At 45.7% G+C, this 17,963-nt stretch overlaps 1 protein-coding gene across 1 annotated transcript in view; it reads left to right on the top strand.

The window, feature by feature from the left end:
- The first annotated feature begins 10,653 nt into the window (after positions 1-10,653).
- Iqgap1 (IQ motif containing GTPase activating protein 1) overlaps positions 10,654-17,963 on the top strand; it is a 90,151-nt gene continuing 82,841 nt past the window's right edge. Inside the window, 2 exon segments of the mRNA NM_001108489.1 lie at positions 10,654-10,807; positions 13,547-13,646. Coding sequence (NP_001101959.2) covers positions 10,753-10,807; positions 13,547-13,646 — 155 coding nt within the window. The 5' untranslated portion in view covers positions 10,654-10,752.

Raw genomic sequence — 17,963 nt, 5'->3', positions numbered from 1 at the left:
GTTGTGTTTTTGTTTTTTTTTTTTCTTCTTTCTTTTTTTTCAGGGCCTTGTGCTTGCTAGGCAAGCGCTCTACCACTGAGCTAAATCCCCAACCCCGTGTTGTGTGTTCTTTCATGTGTAGATTTGAGTGTAATAGAGTGTGGGGCAGCTGGTCTGGGCCGCCAGAGTTGGGATGTGTGTTTCTGGCATGGAACCTGCCTTGGGAACTAGATAGGTAGAGAGATTGCTGCCAGGCTCAGAGAGAGGCCTTTGGCAGCGTGATATGGGATGGAGAAGAGCGGATGAGACGCTTTGCTGACTGAGATTTAAGATATCTAGCAGATATCTCGGGGCACCGCAGTGTCGGACCTACTGGGGGATAAAAGACTACCATACTTTTTCTTATTTTTTATATTTTTTACAACAACAGCAATAAAAATAGTTTTATGGTTGGGAGTCACCATATAGTTCCTTATAGCATGTGGAACTAATTGTATTAAAAGGTAACAGCTTTAGGAAGGTTGAGAACCACTGCCTAAAAAACCTTAATCAAGCAACATTTCTAAAAAAAAAAACCACTTTATATGATCTATTAAAAAGTTTCTTCTGAGGTGTGGTGGTATACACCTGCAATCCCAGCACTCAGGAGGCAGTGGCAGGCAAATCTCTCTGAGTTTGAGGCCAGCCTGGTCTACAAAGTGAGGTGTAGAACGGCCAGGATTGGTCCACAGTCCTGTCTCAAAAACTCTGTCTTGAAAAACCAACAAACCAACCAACCAAACAAACAAAAACCCAGTAAAGTCAAGCAAAATGAAACAAAAACCTGAAAGAGTACCATCACCAAAAACACAACACAATACCAACTGTTAGCTATAGTCCCAGATCCCTGTCACAAAATTGGAAAGTTCCTTGAGAGTACTTTGACCATCTGTGGTCATCACCTCTTTGTCTATTTGAGATAGGGGCTCACTATCTGAACCTGGTGGTCTAGAACTCACTATATAGACAACTAGCCTCAAATTTGTGATGATCCTGGGAATAAGGCCCGCACTGCCACACAGGGCTTGTGACCGCCATATTCTTTGCTGAGGCTTCTAAGATCTGTCAACAGGACTGCGTAAGGCAGCTGCTGTCTGGAAGGACGATGCATGTCAGTGGAGAATAGAGCTCGTTCTTGGAGGCTTTGGGCCTAGTGCAGCTTCAATTCTGGCAATGTTCATAAAAAGGTATATAATCAGAAAAAGAGTTAATCTGTCAGATCTCAGTTCCTTGAATTGCAGAATTCTGCACGCGCATGTGTGTGCGCGCACACACTCACACACACACACACACACACACACACACACATAGACACACGCAAAATAAAATGTTAAAAAAATGAGATCATGCATATCAAATACTCATAAAAGGACCTAAATGTTCGGACATATAGTGCATGTTTGACATGTATGAGATCCAGGGTTTGAAGGTCAGGACTGCCAGCACAATGATGTGTTACAGAAAAAAGATTGCATCTAGAAGGCACACTCTACGAGGTAGCTATTGATACTTATAATTCACTGTCATCCTGGGAGGACTGCTGGGGCAGCCTTGTCTTGGAGCCTACTCTGCATTGAACTGTGCTATCTCTGGTCCTAATTACTTCCCTTTTCTCCACACTTTGAGCGTTAGGGTTCCCCAGAGAGCGGAACTGGTAGAACAGATAACACAGCAGGTGCATTAAGTTGTTTCACCTGCACAGTTCGAGGGTGGAGAACCTGAAGACACAGGGGCTGCTCAGTCTACACAGCAGGATCCCTCAGCAGTCTTAACCTGGCGCTCCTGGACAGCCTGGGGTCTTCAGTCTGTGCGGCAAGGCTGAAGCAGCTGCACGCTACTGGTGGAGGCGGGGGCTTTGAGCAGAGCAAAGGAGATCAAACGCTTTCCTGGACTTCCTTAGAGGCGGGCGTTCTGGGAGGTCCTGTCCACTCTGGAGAAGGCTTTCTTCCTCAGTCACCCTTCCTGGAAATATGCCTATAGACCTTCCCAAAGGAGTATTTCTTAGTTGAGTTCAGAACCAATCAAATTGGCAGTTAAGATTAACCATCACAGAAAGCCCTTAATCCCAACACTCTGGCAGAGGCAGGTGGACCTCTGAGTTTGAGGTCGAGAAAGAGAGAGAGAGAGAGAGAGAGAGAGAGAGAGAGAGAGAGAGAGAGAGAGAGAGAGAGAGAGAGAGAGAGAGAGAAGTTTGTTTTAGGGCTACACAGAGAAACCCTGTCTCGAAACCACTCCCTCCCCCAATATTATCCATCACAATTTCTCTCTCTCTCTCTCTCTCTCTCTCTCTCTCTCTCTTTCTGTTTTTAGTTGAGATTCAACAAAGACCAACGCAGGAGCTCGAAGGAAGCCTTTGTGGTGGTGCCCTGTCGCTGGGGTAAGTGTAGCTCTCTTCCTTCCATCTCTAGAATTAGGTTATCCAGGGTGTTCAGTGAACAGGACAATGAAATGAACTCAGATTGTGTGACCAGATGATTATGGGTTACCTCAGACCTGTCAGAGAGAAGAAGCAAGGTGCTCAGCTAGCTCATAGTCTTCATTTTTATAAGCTTTTCTCATTAGTTTACTTGACAACACTACTTAGAAGCCACCTCAGGGAGTATCCAAAATGTCCCTGGGAACTTATATTAGTTTTTTATTGAAATTCAAGTATGTGGCAGCTTCCTCTCCTCCTCCTCTTCCTTTTCTTCCTCCTCCTCTCCCCTCTTTCTCCTCCTCCTTTCCATTCCCATTCTTATTCTTCTTTTGAGACAGAGTCTTGCTATATATTTCCAATTGGTCTCAAACTCCCAGCAATCCTCCTGCCTTTACCTCCCGAGTGCTGGGATTATAGGCATGTACCACTATGCCCAGTTTATCAAGTACCTGGGGACTTACAGGATTCGGAGCATACTAGCATGCTTTCTATCAACTGAGCCACATTCCCATCTCTGATATCACCCATCTTTAAGCAATGATAGGTGTCTTCTCTATCTGCTTTTTTCATGAGGTCCTTAGCTAGTTGGCTTTTGTTTGTTTGTTTTGTGCGGCTTCTCGACCTCTCTTGCTCTCAGAAGCACATACATGTGAAGGTGCTTTCCATTTGAGGTATGTCATTTCTGAAGTGCCTATGGGAACCCAGGGAAAACATGATTGATTGAGGGAAGGGAGCAACATTTCATTTGGGTCTGGGCTGTTAAGTGAGAGTTCCCCAGATGAGAGGCTAAGGTTATTCCAGGAGCCTCTGTCATGGGTGCTTATCTCCAGCCATTAATATTGGCTCACTCCCATCAGCTTATAGACATCTTGAGGTCATGAACCCACGTGAGTTTCTAAAATGTCCAGACAACTCGTTATTTTGCCTTTTTTTTTTTTTTTTCGTTCTTTTTTTCGGAGCTGGGGACCGAACCCAGGGCCTTGTGCTTCCTAGGTAAGCGCTCTACCACTGAGCTAAATCCCCAGCCCTGTTATTTTGCCTTTTAATGCCTATTTATGGATTGGTTTGGTATATAATAACTTTGTGTTTGTGTTCGCTGCAAGACTGTATTTCTAGTATGTCATTGTAGAGAACATAGAGATGTAAACAAACCAGGTCCGCAAGTCCAGTAACCTCACTTCCTAGAGAACCGCAGTTAATATATTGTCCTGGATGCTCCTCTTTTCTTTTTTTTCTTTTTCTTTTTTTTTTTTTTTGGTTCTTTTTTTCGGAGCTGGGGACCGAACCCAGGGCCTTGCGCTTCCTAGGTAAGCGCTCTACCACTGAGCTAAATCCCCAGCCCCTCCTCTTTTCTTTTTTGAGACTGGGTTGCATCACATAGCTCTGACTTGTCTAGAACTCTCTATGTAGACCAGGCTGCCTGGACCTCTTAGCTATTGCCTGTCTCTGCCTCCAGGCATGAAAGACAAGCACGCCATCACCCCTCCCTTCTGACCTCCAAGAGAGGGTCTTGAACCCATTATTCTCTCATCTTTGCCTCCTGAGATCAGGGATATACAGATGCGTGCCACTACTCCTGACTGGTCCTCTGTTCATTATCCCCCCCTTCCTCCTCTTCCTCCTCCTCCTCCTCTGTCAGGTCCAAGAATGTCCTGTGAGGAGATTTCTGAGTGCTTGTGAGAAAACTCTTAAGAAAAAAGGAGTCTGGTTGATAGGTTATTTCTCTGCTGCTGGTGAAATGAGCCAATTTAAGCCAGATTAGATTATATTAAAGGCAGGTTTGTTGGAAAGCTGCTCTCAGGTGAGTTCACTGGCCCCAAGGACCAAGGCCAGGGAAGTTGCCTTAGGGAAAGGAAGTGCAGGAGGGGAGGGAGAGAGAAAGAGAGAAAGGGGCCATGCCCATGAGGAGAGAGAGAAGTCGAGGAGGAAGAAGAAAAAGGGAGGAGGAGAAGAGGGAAGAGAAGAAGAGAGACCAAAATACCTGGATTATATAGGGATGAGCCTCTGTGGGAAGGGCAGCTCAGCCAAGAGTTGGGGACAGAGTATGCCAGGTAGGGACTGAGGAATGCTGGGAAAACCTGGAGGCCAGGTCTGCTTTGGTATGTAAACTCTATGCCTCAGTCCCTTGTCCCAAGATCTGAAACCAAACACTGATGACCTCACGAAATTGTTCTCCCAATGTGGTTTTTGTGCCCATCACAGGTGCAGCAGATAGGCGTGGATTTGCTTCAGATTCGTTACACTGGCTGACATTAGTTTTTCATATGCCTCTATGGAAAACCAGGTTTCTGTCAGGCGAGGTTTGCCCTGTGGTCATATGCTTCACTTATGTGACCCCTCTGAACACTCTGTCTGATGCTCTGAATAAAGTTGGCTATTTCATGAGACTTTAGTCTGTCTCATTTATTGACCCTATTCTCCCAGGTCACGCCACCTTATAGAGTGGTAAACAAGTGTAGCCCGAATCAATACCTATATACTAATGCTGATCAACTTCAGGAATGTACACAGCCAGCCTTAGCGCTCAGAAAGCTCACACAGCTCCATTCTTAGACTGTGTTCTGAAGTTCTTTGTTATTGTTGTTGTTGTTGTTGTTGTTGTTGTTGTTGTTGAGAGTCTCAGGTAGACCAGGCTGGCTTCAAAATCAGTCTGTATCAAAGGCTAGCCTTGAGCTCCTGGTCCTCCTGCCTCTTTGTCCCAAGAATTGGGATTGTAGGTGTGTGTTACTGCCCTTGGATGTCTTAATATTTTTTAAAGATTTATTTATTTATTATCTATAAGTACACTGTATGGGCTGGGGATTTAGCTCAGTGGTAGAGCGCTTGCCTAGGAAGCACAAGGCCCTGGGTTCAGTCCCCAGCTCCGAAAAAAAGAACCAGGAAAAAAAAAAGTACACTGTAGCTGTCTTCAGACACACCAGAAGAGGGCATTGGATCCCATTACAGATGGTTGTAAGCCAACAACATGTGGTTGCTGGGATTTGAATTCAGGACCTCTGGAAGAGCAGTCAGTGCTCTTAACCACTAAGTTATCTCTCCAGCCTGGATGTCTTAATATTTTAAAGAGAATAGTTTCATAATTTGTTTGGGAGTTTAGAATTTATCTCCATGCAAACATCGTTTCAGAAGTCCTGATGTCTCTTGCTCACCCAGCTTCCTACTAAAGACATTCAGATTCTCTTCTGCTTCACGTGACATGTCTTAAACAACCCACATACATTGAAAACATAGTAAGCTGAAAACTGTGCTAACATATCCACAGCTTAGTGGATGCCCCAGCTTAACCTCACTGCCCAGAGCACTGATATTATCCCACAGCTGGACATCTACTGACTATCTCTAGTCAAAGGGGAAAAAAATGCGATTTAAAATTTGAAGTCTGGTTTCTATTGAACATGTATCTTTTACATCATCAAAAAATTGAAAACAGGGGCTAGAGAGATGGCTCAGCGGTTAAGAGCACCGACTGCTCTTCCAGAGGTCCTGAGTTCAATTCCCAGCAACCACATGGTGGCTCACAACCATCTGTAAAGAGATCCGATGCCCTCTTTTGGTGTATCTGAAGACAGCAACAGTGTACTTATATATAATAAATGAATAAATCTTTAAAAAAAAAATTGAAAACAATGGCGTCACTTGTTACTTTGCGTTGCAACAAGTTTTTACTATGTGACCCAGGCTGACTTCAAATTTGCTATCCTCCTGTCTGAGCCCTCCCAAATGCTATGATTAGTATGTATGTACCACCATGCTGAGTGGTGACTAGATCCATTCTAAGACCCCAAGGCCATCATTTATAATATCCAGGTCTGTATTCTCTATTCTTCTTTTTTTCTTTTTTTTTCTTTTTTCTTTTTTTTCGGAGCTGGGGACTGAACCCAGGGCCTTGGGCTTGCTAAGCAAGCACTCTACCACTGAGCTAAATCCCCAACCCCCTTGTATTCTCTATTCTTAATTGGCATCTAGTTCAAGGGTGGCCCACCTGTGGGCTCATATGCTAGTAAGGTAAAAAGATGAGCTGAAATAATTACATGTTACTCCTGGTCCTCCTGCCTCTTTCTCCCAAGGAACCATTTCCACAGACTTTGTGTCTGTCTCTCTACCAATCCCAGGCTGGAAATCACAAAGGAAGGCAGGCTAGGTGGAGTGTCCCTGAAGAACTTCAACCCTGTGCTCAGTGACCTTAGACCAGGACTGCTCTAATTTTCATAGCAGAGATGGCAGAGCTAGTTCTTCCACTCATGACGGCTCACGTTAACCTAGAGTTGTATACCATCGGACCTGGACTGCCCTCTTCTGAACCTAACAAACTGCACACCTGGAACTGTATACAAAGCCACTTCTTTTTTTTTTTTTTAAAGATTTTTTCATTTATTATATATAAGTACACTGTAGCTGTCTTCAGATACACCCGAAGAGGGCATCGGATCTCTTTACAGATGGTTGTGAGCCACCATGTGGTTGCTGGGAATTGAACTCAGGACCTCTGGAAGAGCAGTCGGTGCTCTTAACCACTGAGCCATCTCTCCAGCCCCAAAGCCACTTCATCTTAACATAGGAAGACACCTGTCCCCTTGTCCCATGTGCCTTCTTTATTAACCTACAGGTTTGAAGAGTTTGAAGATACAGAAGTAGCCAAGTTACTGAATGTAACCAAAATTGTTTGGTTTTTAAAAAGCAACTTGTGATGTTTGGATAGATGGCTCAGAGATGGAGAAAAAGCAGTGGCTGTTCTTCTATAGGGCCAGGGTTTGATTCTCAGGCCCCAAATGGATTACAATTGGCTGTAACTCCAGTCCCAGGGGATTTAATACCTTCTTCCTCTGGCCTCTGAGAGCACCAGGAATGCACATGGTACAGAAACATATGTATAGACAAAGCACCCATACACTGGGGCTGGAGAGATGGCTCAGCAGTTAAGAGCAGTTAAGGGGACCTGGGTCTGGTTCCCAGTACCCACATGGTGGCTGACAACCAACTGTAACTCGTTTGAGGGGATCCCGTACCTTCCACTGACCTCAAGTGTCTGGCACCCACAAGGCACACATGCATCCACGCTGGCAAATCACTCACATACATAAAATAAAATTGGAAAACGTAACCCACAGAAAATAAAATAAAAAATGTTTAAGAAGTGACTTGTTAAAAAACCAAAACAAAAACAAGAACAACAGGGCAGTGGTGGCTTCTGCCCTTATTCCCATCACTCAGGAGGTAGTGGCACGTTCAAGGTGAGCCTGGTCTACAGAGTGAGTTCCAGGACAGCCAAGCCTATACAGAAAAATCCTGTCTCAAAAACAAAAAAAACAAACAAAAAAACCCCAACAAAAACCAAAAACCAAAAACCAAAAAACAAACAAAAAAACCCCAATGAAAACCAAACACCAAAAAACAAAACAAAAAAAACCCAAAACAACCTTCTCAAACCCAACGAAAGCAAACCAAACCATGCTGACCTTCTCCAAAGGATGAATCGTGTAAGTTGAATTTAAAGGCCAGAGAAAGGTTCACTGGGTTGTATGGCTGAACCTATAGTTCTAACTGCACAGGAACCTAGGGGAGAGGGTTGATTGAGCTCAGGAATTCCAGGCAAGCTTAGTTAGCATACCTAGATTCCATCTTTAAAAATTAATAAAAGTACCCCAGCCCCCACACATATACTCAAACCCACAAAACAGAATAGGAAAAAGCCTGGAAAAAAAAAAGACTTAGTCATAATAAACCTTCACATATTTGTGTGTGTGTCGCTCTCGATGGAACTAGGGCCTCATGCATGCTAGGCAGGTGTTTTGCCTCTGAGTTTTATCCCCTGCCCTCTTATAGGTTTTTCCTACTTATTTAAAGACAGGATCTTGTACTCACCTGCCTATCCCAGGTTTTGACTTTGCAATGAGATCTCCTGCCTCTACCCCAAGAGTACTAAGGTGACTGTTATGGTCCAGCGCCATTGTGATGTATCTTCTTCCTTTAGTAGTTCATGGCTGAGGGTGTAGCTTAGTGGCAGAGTGATTGACTAGCAGATGTCAGAGCATGGGGTATATCCTAAACACCATATAAAGAAAGTTTTTAAAATGTATTTTTAGGGCTGGAGAGATGGCTCACTGGTTAAGAACACTGACTCTTCTTCCAGAGGTCCTGAGTTCAATTCCCAGCAACCACATGGTGGCTCACAACCATCTGTAATGAGATCTGACACCCTCTTCTGGTGTGTCTGAAGACAGCTATAGTGTACTCACATAAAATAATAAGTAAATCTTTTTTTAAAGTGTATTTTTAAATTTTTATTTGTCTTGACACAGGGTCTCTCTACATAGCTTTGACTGTCCAGGAACTCACTATGTAGGCCAGGATGGCCTTGAACTCACAGAGATCTGTCTGCCATTACTTCCTGGGTGCTGGGATTAAAGTTGTGCCCCAACATGCCCAACTAAGAAGAAAGTTTGTAAGGAAAGAATGAGTAAATTGAAAATGGCTGGAACAAAGAGCCTGAAATTGGGTTGTAAAGGTGCTCGCCTGGTATGTTAAATAAGGCACACAAAGCAAACTGTGAAGGGAGTAATAGGGAAAACATATCTGTGACAAGAACTCTGAAGCTGGGCATGGTGGCACATGCTTTTAGTCCTGGCACTCAGGAGGCAGAGACAGGTGAATCTCCAAGTGTAGTCTTGCCTCTTTAGTGGGTTCCAGGACAGCCAGAACTACATAGTGAAACTTGTCCCCCCCACCCCACCCTCCAACACACACAAAGAACTCTGTGCTTTTAAACAACTTGCTGGTAATCATGATCATCTGGTTGGCAGAAGTGAGAACAGGATTATGATAATCAAAATAGTGTAATTACAGGCAGGGACAGAAACAAAACTAGATGCTTCAGAAATAGAGGTGAAGGGGCTGAAGAGATGGCTCAGCGGTTAAGAGCACTGTCTGCTCTTCCAGAAGACCTGAGTTCAATTCCCAGCAACCACATGGTGGCTCACAACCATCTGTAATGGGATCTGATGCCCTCATCTGGTGTGTCCGAAGACAGCTACAGTGTACTTATATATAATAATAAAAAAAAAAAAAAAAAAGGTGAAGCAAACCTGGGGTGTGTGTGACTGGTGATTGAACACTTATAGAGAGTGAAGCAGGAACAGGACCAACGTTTGACAGTTTTTAGTGTCTGTGGGAGATGCAAAAGTGCACATTAGATGGTTTGAACCTACTGAGGGGCTTCTAGATTGTCTGGATTGTGAGTAGAAGCCATCAACTGTATATGGTGAGCGTAAGAGTCCTGAGAATGGGACTTTAACTTTTATTGTTTTTTTTTTTAACTTTTTGGAGGCAGTGTCTCACTCTGTAATCTAGGCTGGGGATTACAAGGGCAGGGATTGGGGATTTAGCTCAGTGGTAGAGCGCTTGCCTAGCAAGCACAAGGCCCTGGGTTCGGTCCCCAGCTCCGAAAAAAAGAAAAGAAAAGAAAAAGAAAAAAAAAAAAAGATTACAAGGGCAAAGGAAATCCTTAATAGGTTCAAGATACCCCGTAAGAACTTGCAAAGAAGAGTACAGATTGTAAAGAGGCGATAAATAGCTCTTCTGATTGAGCATCTTCATCCCCCAATTTAAGAGAATGAGCAGTTCTACGCTTTAGCACTGCTGGGGAGAACAGAGGCCAGATTGACAGAATATGGCAGAGTAGGGATGGGAGTCTTTCCTGACAGTGGGTCCCACTTGCGTCCAATAACACCCTGGGCCACCTGAAAGGGCTCCTTTAAAGAGCCGCGGTACAGGGGTTGGGGATTTAGCTCAGCGGTAGAGCGCTTGCCTAGCAAGTGCAAGGCCCTGGGTTCGGTCCCCAGCTCCAAAAAAAAAAAAAAAAAAAAAAAAAAAAGAGCCGCGGTACAGAGGGGGTTAACTCAGCTGTCAAGGAAAGGCAGGCGCCGAAAAAAGTTTGGATTTCAAAGCTGTAGACATTGGCGGCTTTTCAGTCTGAGCCGTAGATAGGGTGAAGGCGGGGAAGTGTCGGGACAACCGACCAAGCGGGCCTGGGGACTGCTACAGCGCCCCGCCTCTTCGCTTCCGCAAGTGGAGAGCTAAGCTAGCAGGGGCGGGTCCTATAAAAGTGACCACGCCCCTTCCGCTCGCTCTGGGGAGCGCAGCTGGGCGTGGACTCAAGGGCGGGGTCTGCGGGGCGGGACCTGCAGGGTGGGGCTGATGGCGCGGGGCGGGGCCTTGAGGACAGCGACAGCCCGCGCACTGGGCAGGAGTTGCTGCTGCTACGGTCGCCCGCGTCTTCAAGGTCTCTGCTCTTCCTCACCGGAGACCGGGACTCGGCCGCCATGTCCGCCGCGGAGGAGGTCGATGGCCTGGGTGTGGTCCGGCCGCACTATGGCTGTGAGTACGGGGTATTTGGGGGTGCGAGGGCGAGGTTTTCCCAGGGGCTCAGCGGAGCGGGTGCGCGGGGTGGCTTGGGACCGCACAGACCCGGAAGAGCAGCCGGCTGTATGGCTGGTAGCAAGGTTGGCGTCCGAGCCCTCTCGAGCTCCGGAGGCGGCGGGTAGAAACCTGGAGGCCTCAGCCTTCGCTAGGCGCCGCGGCAGGGGAGCCCCACCCAGAGCCTCCACCGGTTAGTTCTACTGAGATTGGGGAAGACGGCCTAGGGTGAGGTGGCAGGAGGACTGACTGTGCAGGGCGTGTCCTGGGCATTGGACCCAGGGGTTCTGCTCGGGCGTGGTGGGAAGGTGCTGCCCGGATTGCTGCCTGCGAGGGTGATCCGGGGCGCAGACCCGCTCAGCCTTAGGCTAGCTGCGAGGCGCAGTTTTAGGCAGGCAGCTTACACTCTCCTGCTGGGTTCTCTCTTCAGCAATTCAAAAGTAAAATTAAAACATAAGCACACCGAAATCGCCCCCGCTCCACTTCCTCATTTTCTGTAGCCATCCCTGCAACATTGGTGAATTAACCAGCTGTACGTGGGGTTGAAGTTACAAGAGGATCCCTCTGATTCTCGGGTTTAGATTTTATGTTTTGAGGAAAGTGTTTTCTTAAAGGATACTTTAACACATCCAGGTATGCATTAGATAGTGTTATAATGTGTGCCACGTTTGTGAAATAAGAGATGAAAAAGATCAAGCAGTGCCTTCAGAAACTGTCAGAGAAAGAGACAGGTGTACAGACGATTGATAATAAAATCAGTGGGGTTGGGAGTTTAGCCCAGTGGTAGAGTGCTTGCCTAGCAAGTGCAAGTCCTCAGCTCCAAGAAAAAAAATTGGGTGCAATAAAGATAAACGACGCATGAACTAACTAGGTATAAAGAGTAATGGGGGTGAAGAGAAGGGACTTGAGGCCGTGGGAACACAGGTGCTGACTTTTTTTTTTTTTTTCCCGGAGCTGGGGACCGAACCCAGGGCCTTGTGCTTGCTAGGCAAGCACTCTACCACTGAGCTTAATCCCCAACCCCCAGGTGCTGACTTCTGAACAGAGGGTTGAAGGATACTGTGTGGGGCAGGGTGTGCAAGAACACGACAAACTAAATGTGGTACTGGAGAATATAGGGTTACTGTGTGTGGGAACACATAGTGTCGTGGCAGGGCAGAGGTGGGATGGAAAGGGGGAGGAGAAGGGTAAGGAGCAGCCCAGGCTAGCATGAGAATAGCTTTATAGCCTTCCCAAGGAGTTAGGAATTCCCTCGACCCTAGGGATGGCTGTGGAGGAGGCTGATGGCTGCAACACTTGGAGACAGGTGGGCGGAAAGGGCCCTTTATTAGCCCTGGGGCTGAGTTCATCCTACCTCAGTTTCCTCTTCTGTCGAGTAGTGGTAATCACAGGATTGTTCTGGGCTAGAGTGGGAGAAAGTGTGTAAATTGCTTAGTCCGGGAGTTGCAGGCTTCCATTGTCAATAGATGGGAAGGCATGATGCCCTCTATCTTAATTCTGACTCACAAGGACAGACGTAGTTGATACTTCTTGAAGCTACAAGAAAAGGTAGTACATATATTTAAAACATTTAGAAATTTGGTTCCTTGAGAATTTTTAACATAAAAAATGAAATATGATTATATCTATCTCCTATCCCTCCCCTCCAATGATTTATCTGAGATTGTATCTCACCGTATAATTCTAGCTGACCTCAACTTGCTGTTTAAGACAAGTCTGGCCTTGGACTCAGAAGTCTGCCTGCCTCTGCCTTCCAAGTGCTGGGATTACAGGCTTGTGCTATTACACCTGCATCTTTTTCTTTAAGAAAAAAAAAATTATGGGGGCTGGAGAGATGGCTCAGTGGTTAAGAGCACTGACTGCTCTTCCAGAGGTCCTGAGTTCAATCCCCAGCAACCACGTGGTGGCTCACAACCATCTGTAATAGGGTCCAATGCCCTTTTCTGGTGAGTCTGAAGAAAGCAACAGTGCACTCATATGAATAAAATAAATAAATACATCTTAAAAAATAATTTATGTGTTTGGGTGATTTGCCAACATGCATAATGTCTGTGCACTATGTGTGTACCTGGTGCCTGCAGAGGCCAGAAGAGAATGTCGGGTCCCCTGAAACTGGAGTTATAGCTCATTGTGGGTACTGGGAATTGAACCTAGATCCTCTGTAAGAACAGCCAGTCCTCTTAACTGTTGAGCCATCTCTCCACCCCCTAGGCTCTCTAAAGTAAAAAAAAAAAACAAAAAAAACAAAAACAACAACAACAAAAAAAACCCACTAAGTCAAACTAGTGCTGCCCCTATGTGCATGAATGTCTTGACTGTCCATCGAAGCATGGGCAGCTTACCAGTGACCTGACTCCCATATGATGCATAAAACATGATTTTATATGCATGAGTGCATGCATAGACATGTGCACAACATATATACCTGGTGACCTGGGAGGTCAGAAACGGCATTGGCTCCTCTTGAACTAGAATTACAGATGCTTGTGAGTGGCCATGTAGGTGCTAGAAACCCTGGTCAACAAGTGCTCTTAACTGCTGACACGTTTCTACAGCCCCTTACCATATATATATGATATGTATATCATATATATAGAGAGATATATACATATATCTATATCTATCTATGGCTGTGGCTCTCATTTATTTCTGAGGAGAGTCACAGTGCTTGGCGTTTACACTCTTTCCTTCTTGTTTTAGCTGTCCTGGATAATGAGAGACTCACGGCAGAGGAGATGGATGAGAGGAGGCGACAGAACGTGGCCTATGAGTACCTTTGTCATTTGGAAGAAGCAAAGAGGTACAGATGGACTAATTGGAGAGTTGACTGGGAGAAGGAACCGATGTTGTATGCTTTAAAAAAGATTGGCTTTTATTTATGTGTATGCTTTTTGGAACCCGTGTATGGCTGCCCGAGGAGTTAGAAGGTGTTAGATCTTCCTGGAGCTGGAGTTACAGATGTGGCTGGCAACCCAGCTCTGGTCCTTCGAAAGAGCGGCAAGTGTTCCTAACTGCCGAGCCATCCGTCTAGCCAGCCTCTGCAGATAGCACTTTGTGTGCATTATATTTTAGGTAAGAGTGTTGGAGGCTGGTCGTTGAGAGGATAAGTAGGAGAAGTGTAGAGTGTCTATTCATGGGAACAAGTGGGCCATGGTGGTTTATGATGAAACACTGTGTCCAACACTTGTGCATACTGAAAAGGTTTCCAGCTTTGTAGTTTTCCGCTTTTCTTCTGTTTATAGTGGTTGTTTTGGGTACTGCCAGCTGTCTGTTAGAGATAACGATTTAAAGTTATGGTTTGATGTTCTTGATCCTAATGGTTCCTAATTCTTCACAGGCTTCCATTTGTGTATTGAGCCCATCTCCTCGTGACTCAGAGTGGGTATCAGGTTTAGAGGGCTGATAGGGTGGGCTGAAAGGGGCTGAGGACATATATACCTTAGTGGTGAAGTACTTGTTGAGTGCTCAAGGTCCGGGGAGATACCCAGTGCCAGAAGAAAACGGCAGAACCTTGTCTAGTAAGGTAGTGCCGTAGGTATAGATCTAACCATCGGCAGCACTGAGAGGCCTTTCGGCAAACTCAATGCTGCCACTTTTTTTTTTTTGGAGATGGGCTGTCCTCAGACTCACTCTGTTGTCTGGCCCTCCCAAGTGCTGAGATCAACAGGCATGCGCCACCACACCCGTCCCCTCTGCATTCTTCATAGCTGCCGTTTATCTTTTCTAGATATCTCAAGACCTTGTGATCTTAATTTTAGGGTGTCAGTTTGTTATCAGTGGTTCCTTTTGTTGGGTTGCTTATATTTCTTTGCAAGGTTCCAGGGTAGATAAGCACAATTATAGGTCTTGTACACTGAGGAATAATAGAAGATAATTGTCACCCAGGTTTAATGAAGATCAGGGATGTTTCAGACCGGCTGTATAAAACCTGAGTGGAGATTTGATTTTTCTGCTAAGAGCACGCCAGGAAAGTTGGCAATAAATACGAGTTCCTGAGCCCAGGAACCCCTTCAGAGCTTCCCTTTCTCGAAAAATGACAAAACCAGCCCCAGTTACAGGCCCCTTGGTGCCCCTCCCTGGACGCTATAAGACTGAAGTGGTGGGTTCCCTGCTGGAGCTGAGATTGTGAGTCACCTAAGGAGAATTCCTAGGAGTGGGACCTGGCTCTTAACTCCAGAGCCATCTTTTCTATTGTGTCTTCTTGAGTCTCAGCTGCTTCTCTGAGTTTGAAGCCTGTTCAGAAAGTCAGAGAAAGTTATTAGTTAGATAAGGATTATCGATGAAGACAGCAGTCTTTCCCGGGCCGATGCTGTGGTCTCCTCCTCTTCCTGCTTCCTTCTCCTTTCTTCTCTTTCTCTTCCTCTTCCTCTTCCTCCTTCTTCCTTCTTCCTCATCTTCTTTCTCCCCTCCCCCTCTCCTCTTCCTTTTTTTTTTTTTTTGTTTGTTTTTTGAGACAGAGTTTCTCTGTGTAGCCCCGACTGTCCTAGAACTCACTCTGTAGACCATGCTGCCCTCGAACCCAGAGATCCACCAGCTTCTGAGTGCTGGGATGAAAGTTCTGCACCACCACTGCCCGGCTGACACTGGTCTTCTAAATGGAAGCTTCTTGTGATGGTTTTGGTAGTGCCAGGGGCTGACGCATAACGAGCGTTTGCTGAGGCAATGAGCCGCTTCCCCAGCTTACTATGAAACTGCAGGTAGCAAGAGAAGAAGGTGCGAGGAAGGGGACATTTTCTCCTAGGAAGTTTGTAAGGCAAAAAAAAAAGTCCTCGGACACTTAACTTGTGACCTCGTTGTGGAAGGTCAAGGAATTTGTCAGCTGCAGCTGGTCTCAGAAGCCATTTTGTGCTCCCTGGAGCCATTGGGAATGAGAAGGGAGACACCAGCTTGCAGATTCCCTCTCCTACCTGTAATTCTTCCGCTTGGATTTCCCCTGTGACATCACCATTTTACAGCGGGACACTGACGTCTACATCTTACCTCTCATTCAGTCTCTCAGAGCATGTTGCTGATATCCACTGTGATAGTGTCATACCACTCGGCCAGGTTAAAGTTTTACTTTTCCAGAAGTGCTGGGGATCCGAGCGTTGTGCCTGCTAAGTGCTGGGCATGCACGCTCACCATTGGGCTACACTCCTAGCACAAGGTCAGCGTCTGTGCAGACTAGCCATCTCATTTCATCGAGGAGGCCAAGGCCTGAGCTTTCGTAGTCTACTTATAGCTTGTCTTCTAGGGGTAAGGCTTATGTAACCTAGGCTAGCCTGGAGTTCACAATGTAGCTGAGGATGACAGAAACCATGAGCCCCATGCCAAAGTTGTCTGCCAGCACACCTGGCTTCCCAGCGTTTCCTGGTTAAGGGATGTTCATTGTTTGTGCAGTGGTCCTTAACTGGGTATGTGGTGTGTGCACTAGAGTCTCCTGGGAAAGTTTTCACCAGTGCAGGTAATCTGGGTTTTACTGTAGTGTCCTACTGCTGAGCTATGCCGCAGCTCCATACCTAAATACTTCAAATGCCTTTGGTGATTTAGATCGACTTCCTTACTCTCGTTGAGAAGTAGGGCATTCATACCTTCAACACATTTACATTTTTTGAATGGTTTTTAGACCATAGCCTCCTTGGGAGTTAATAGTCCTCTTGACATTTTCTTTTTAGGTGCAGTACTTACTGGTAACATTTTATTTGCGGTATTTTAAAGCATGTACTTTCCAACAGGTGTGTTTCCCAGTATATAAAAGTAGCCCGTCTATATAACCCATCGAGAGACCATTAGTCTGAAGGATTTCTCAGTTGGCTGTTTACTTTAGGAAGTAACTTAGGCTGTGCGGACACCTGTGATAGTCTTTATTCACCGTTTGTTTTAAGCTTTGGACATAATTAATAGTTGTGCATTGCCTGTATTGTGTGTGTCCTGGCACTGGGAAAATGTTGCCTGGTTTATTTTAGGGAGTAAATGGTATCAAATTTGGCTTCTGTACTGTTCCCCTGGCCCCATCCCCAGCACTCAACAGCAACCTCTGATTAGAAAATCAGTTGTGGAAGTATCTAAGTTGTGACTGGAGAGAGCCGGGAAACCTGGCAATGTTATGGCAGGACAAGAGGAGTAGTATTTCTACCAGTCACCTAATGTGATGCCTGCTGGTCAGTCAACAGTGGCCAGGACTTCTTCTCTGTCCTGTTGCCTCACCTGGGCAGCTGGGCTGTGTCTGTGAGCTCCTGAGGCTCATCTTCCCCTCTAGCAAAAGCCCATGTTTCCTCTTTAGATTGGCCTGGTCCTATTTCCTCCCAAGTTGGAGGAGCCCCAAGCTCTGGGGTTTACATCAACTTGGAGGCCAGGAATAAAGATGAGGGAGATCCAGGGGAGAAAGGCTCCCTTCTATTTATAACACCTCTGCTCCTCCTACTGGAGGCTCCACCTTAGTACAGAGGCACTATTGTGTGTCCCTGGGCTCTCTACTTCTCCTGTACCTTTCACAGAGTCTGTTCTTGGGGACGTGAGTTGAGAGAACAAGATTGAATGCATGGAGACTGGTGTGTGTCTGTGTGTAGAAAGATCAGAGGATGCTGCAGGTTTGGGTTTGGGTTCATAGTTTCCCCAAAGGTTAAGTGAGGACATTTAAGTGTGGGTTTCGTAAAAGTATGTACTGGGCATAGTTGAGAATATGACGAAGATCGCTGCTTTACTGCTTGACAAGTGGCTTCAGTGTGGATATTAAGCCGATGCCCTAATAAAATATTTTAGAATGCTAAAATAAAGCAGAGCAAAGACTATCAAAGGATACTTTTAGCACTTACACTTACTTCTTTCTTTATGTATTTACTTATGGCTGCTCTGATTGGGCTTGACATTTATTTAGCTGTATGGGAGAGGAATGCCATCTCATCTGTTGAAGGAGGTAACATTGACATGTGAGGTATGTAGGTAGGTACTTGGGTCTTGAGACAAGAGAATGTAACAGAGAAGGATCAAAAGGTGGCTTAGGTAGAAAAAGAAAAGGAGCCAAGAGAGAACGTATTAGGTAGGTCAGAGGAGTGCAGAGAGTTTGCAAGTGAAGGAAAATTCACTTAGGTTAAAGGCCACACAGACAGTTCATTCTTGTACTCTTCAATAATCTACT

This window comes from Rattus norvegicus, chromosome 1 (genome assembly GCF_021556685.1).
Source record: "Rattus norvegicus strain SHRSP/BbbUtx chromosome 1, alternate assembly SHRSP_T2T, whole genome shotgun sequence".
Classification (NCBI taxonomy): domain Eukaryota; kingdom Metazoa; phylum Chordata; class Mammalia; order Rodentia; family Muridae; genus Rattus; species Rattus norvegicus.
Note: the sequence above shows the minus strand (reverse complement) of the source record. Positions and strands in the feature narration are given on the sequence as shown.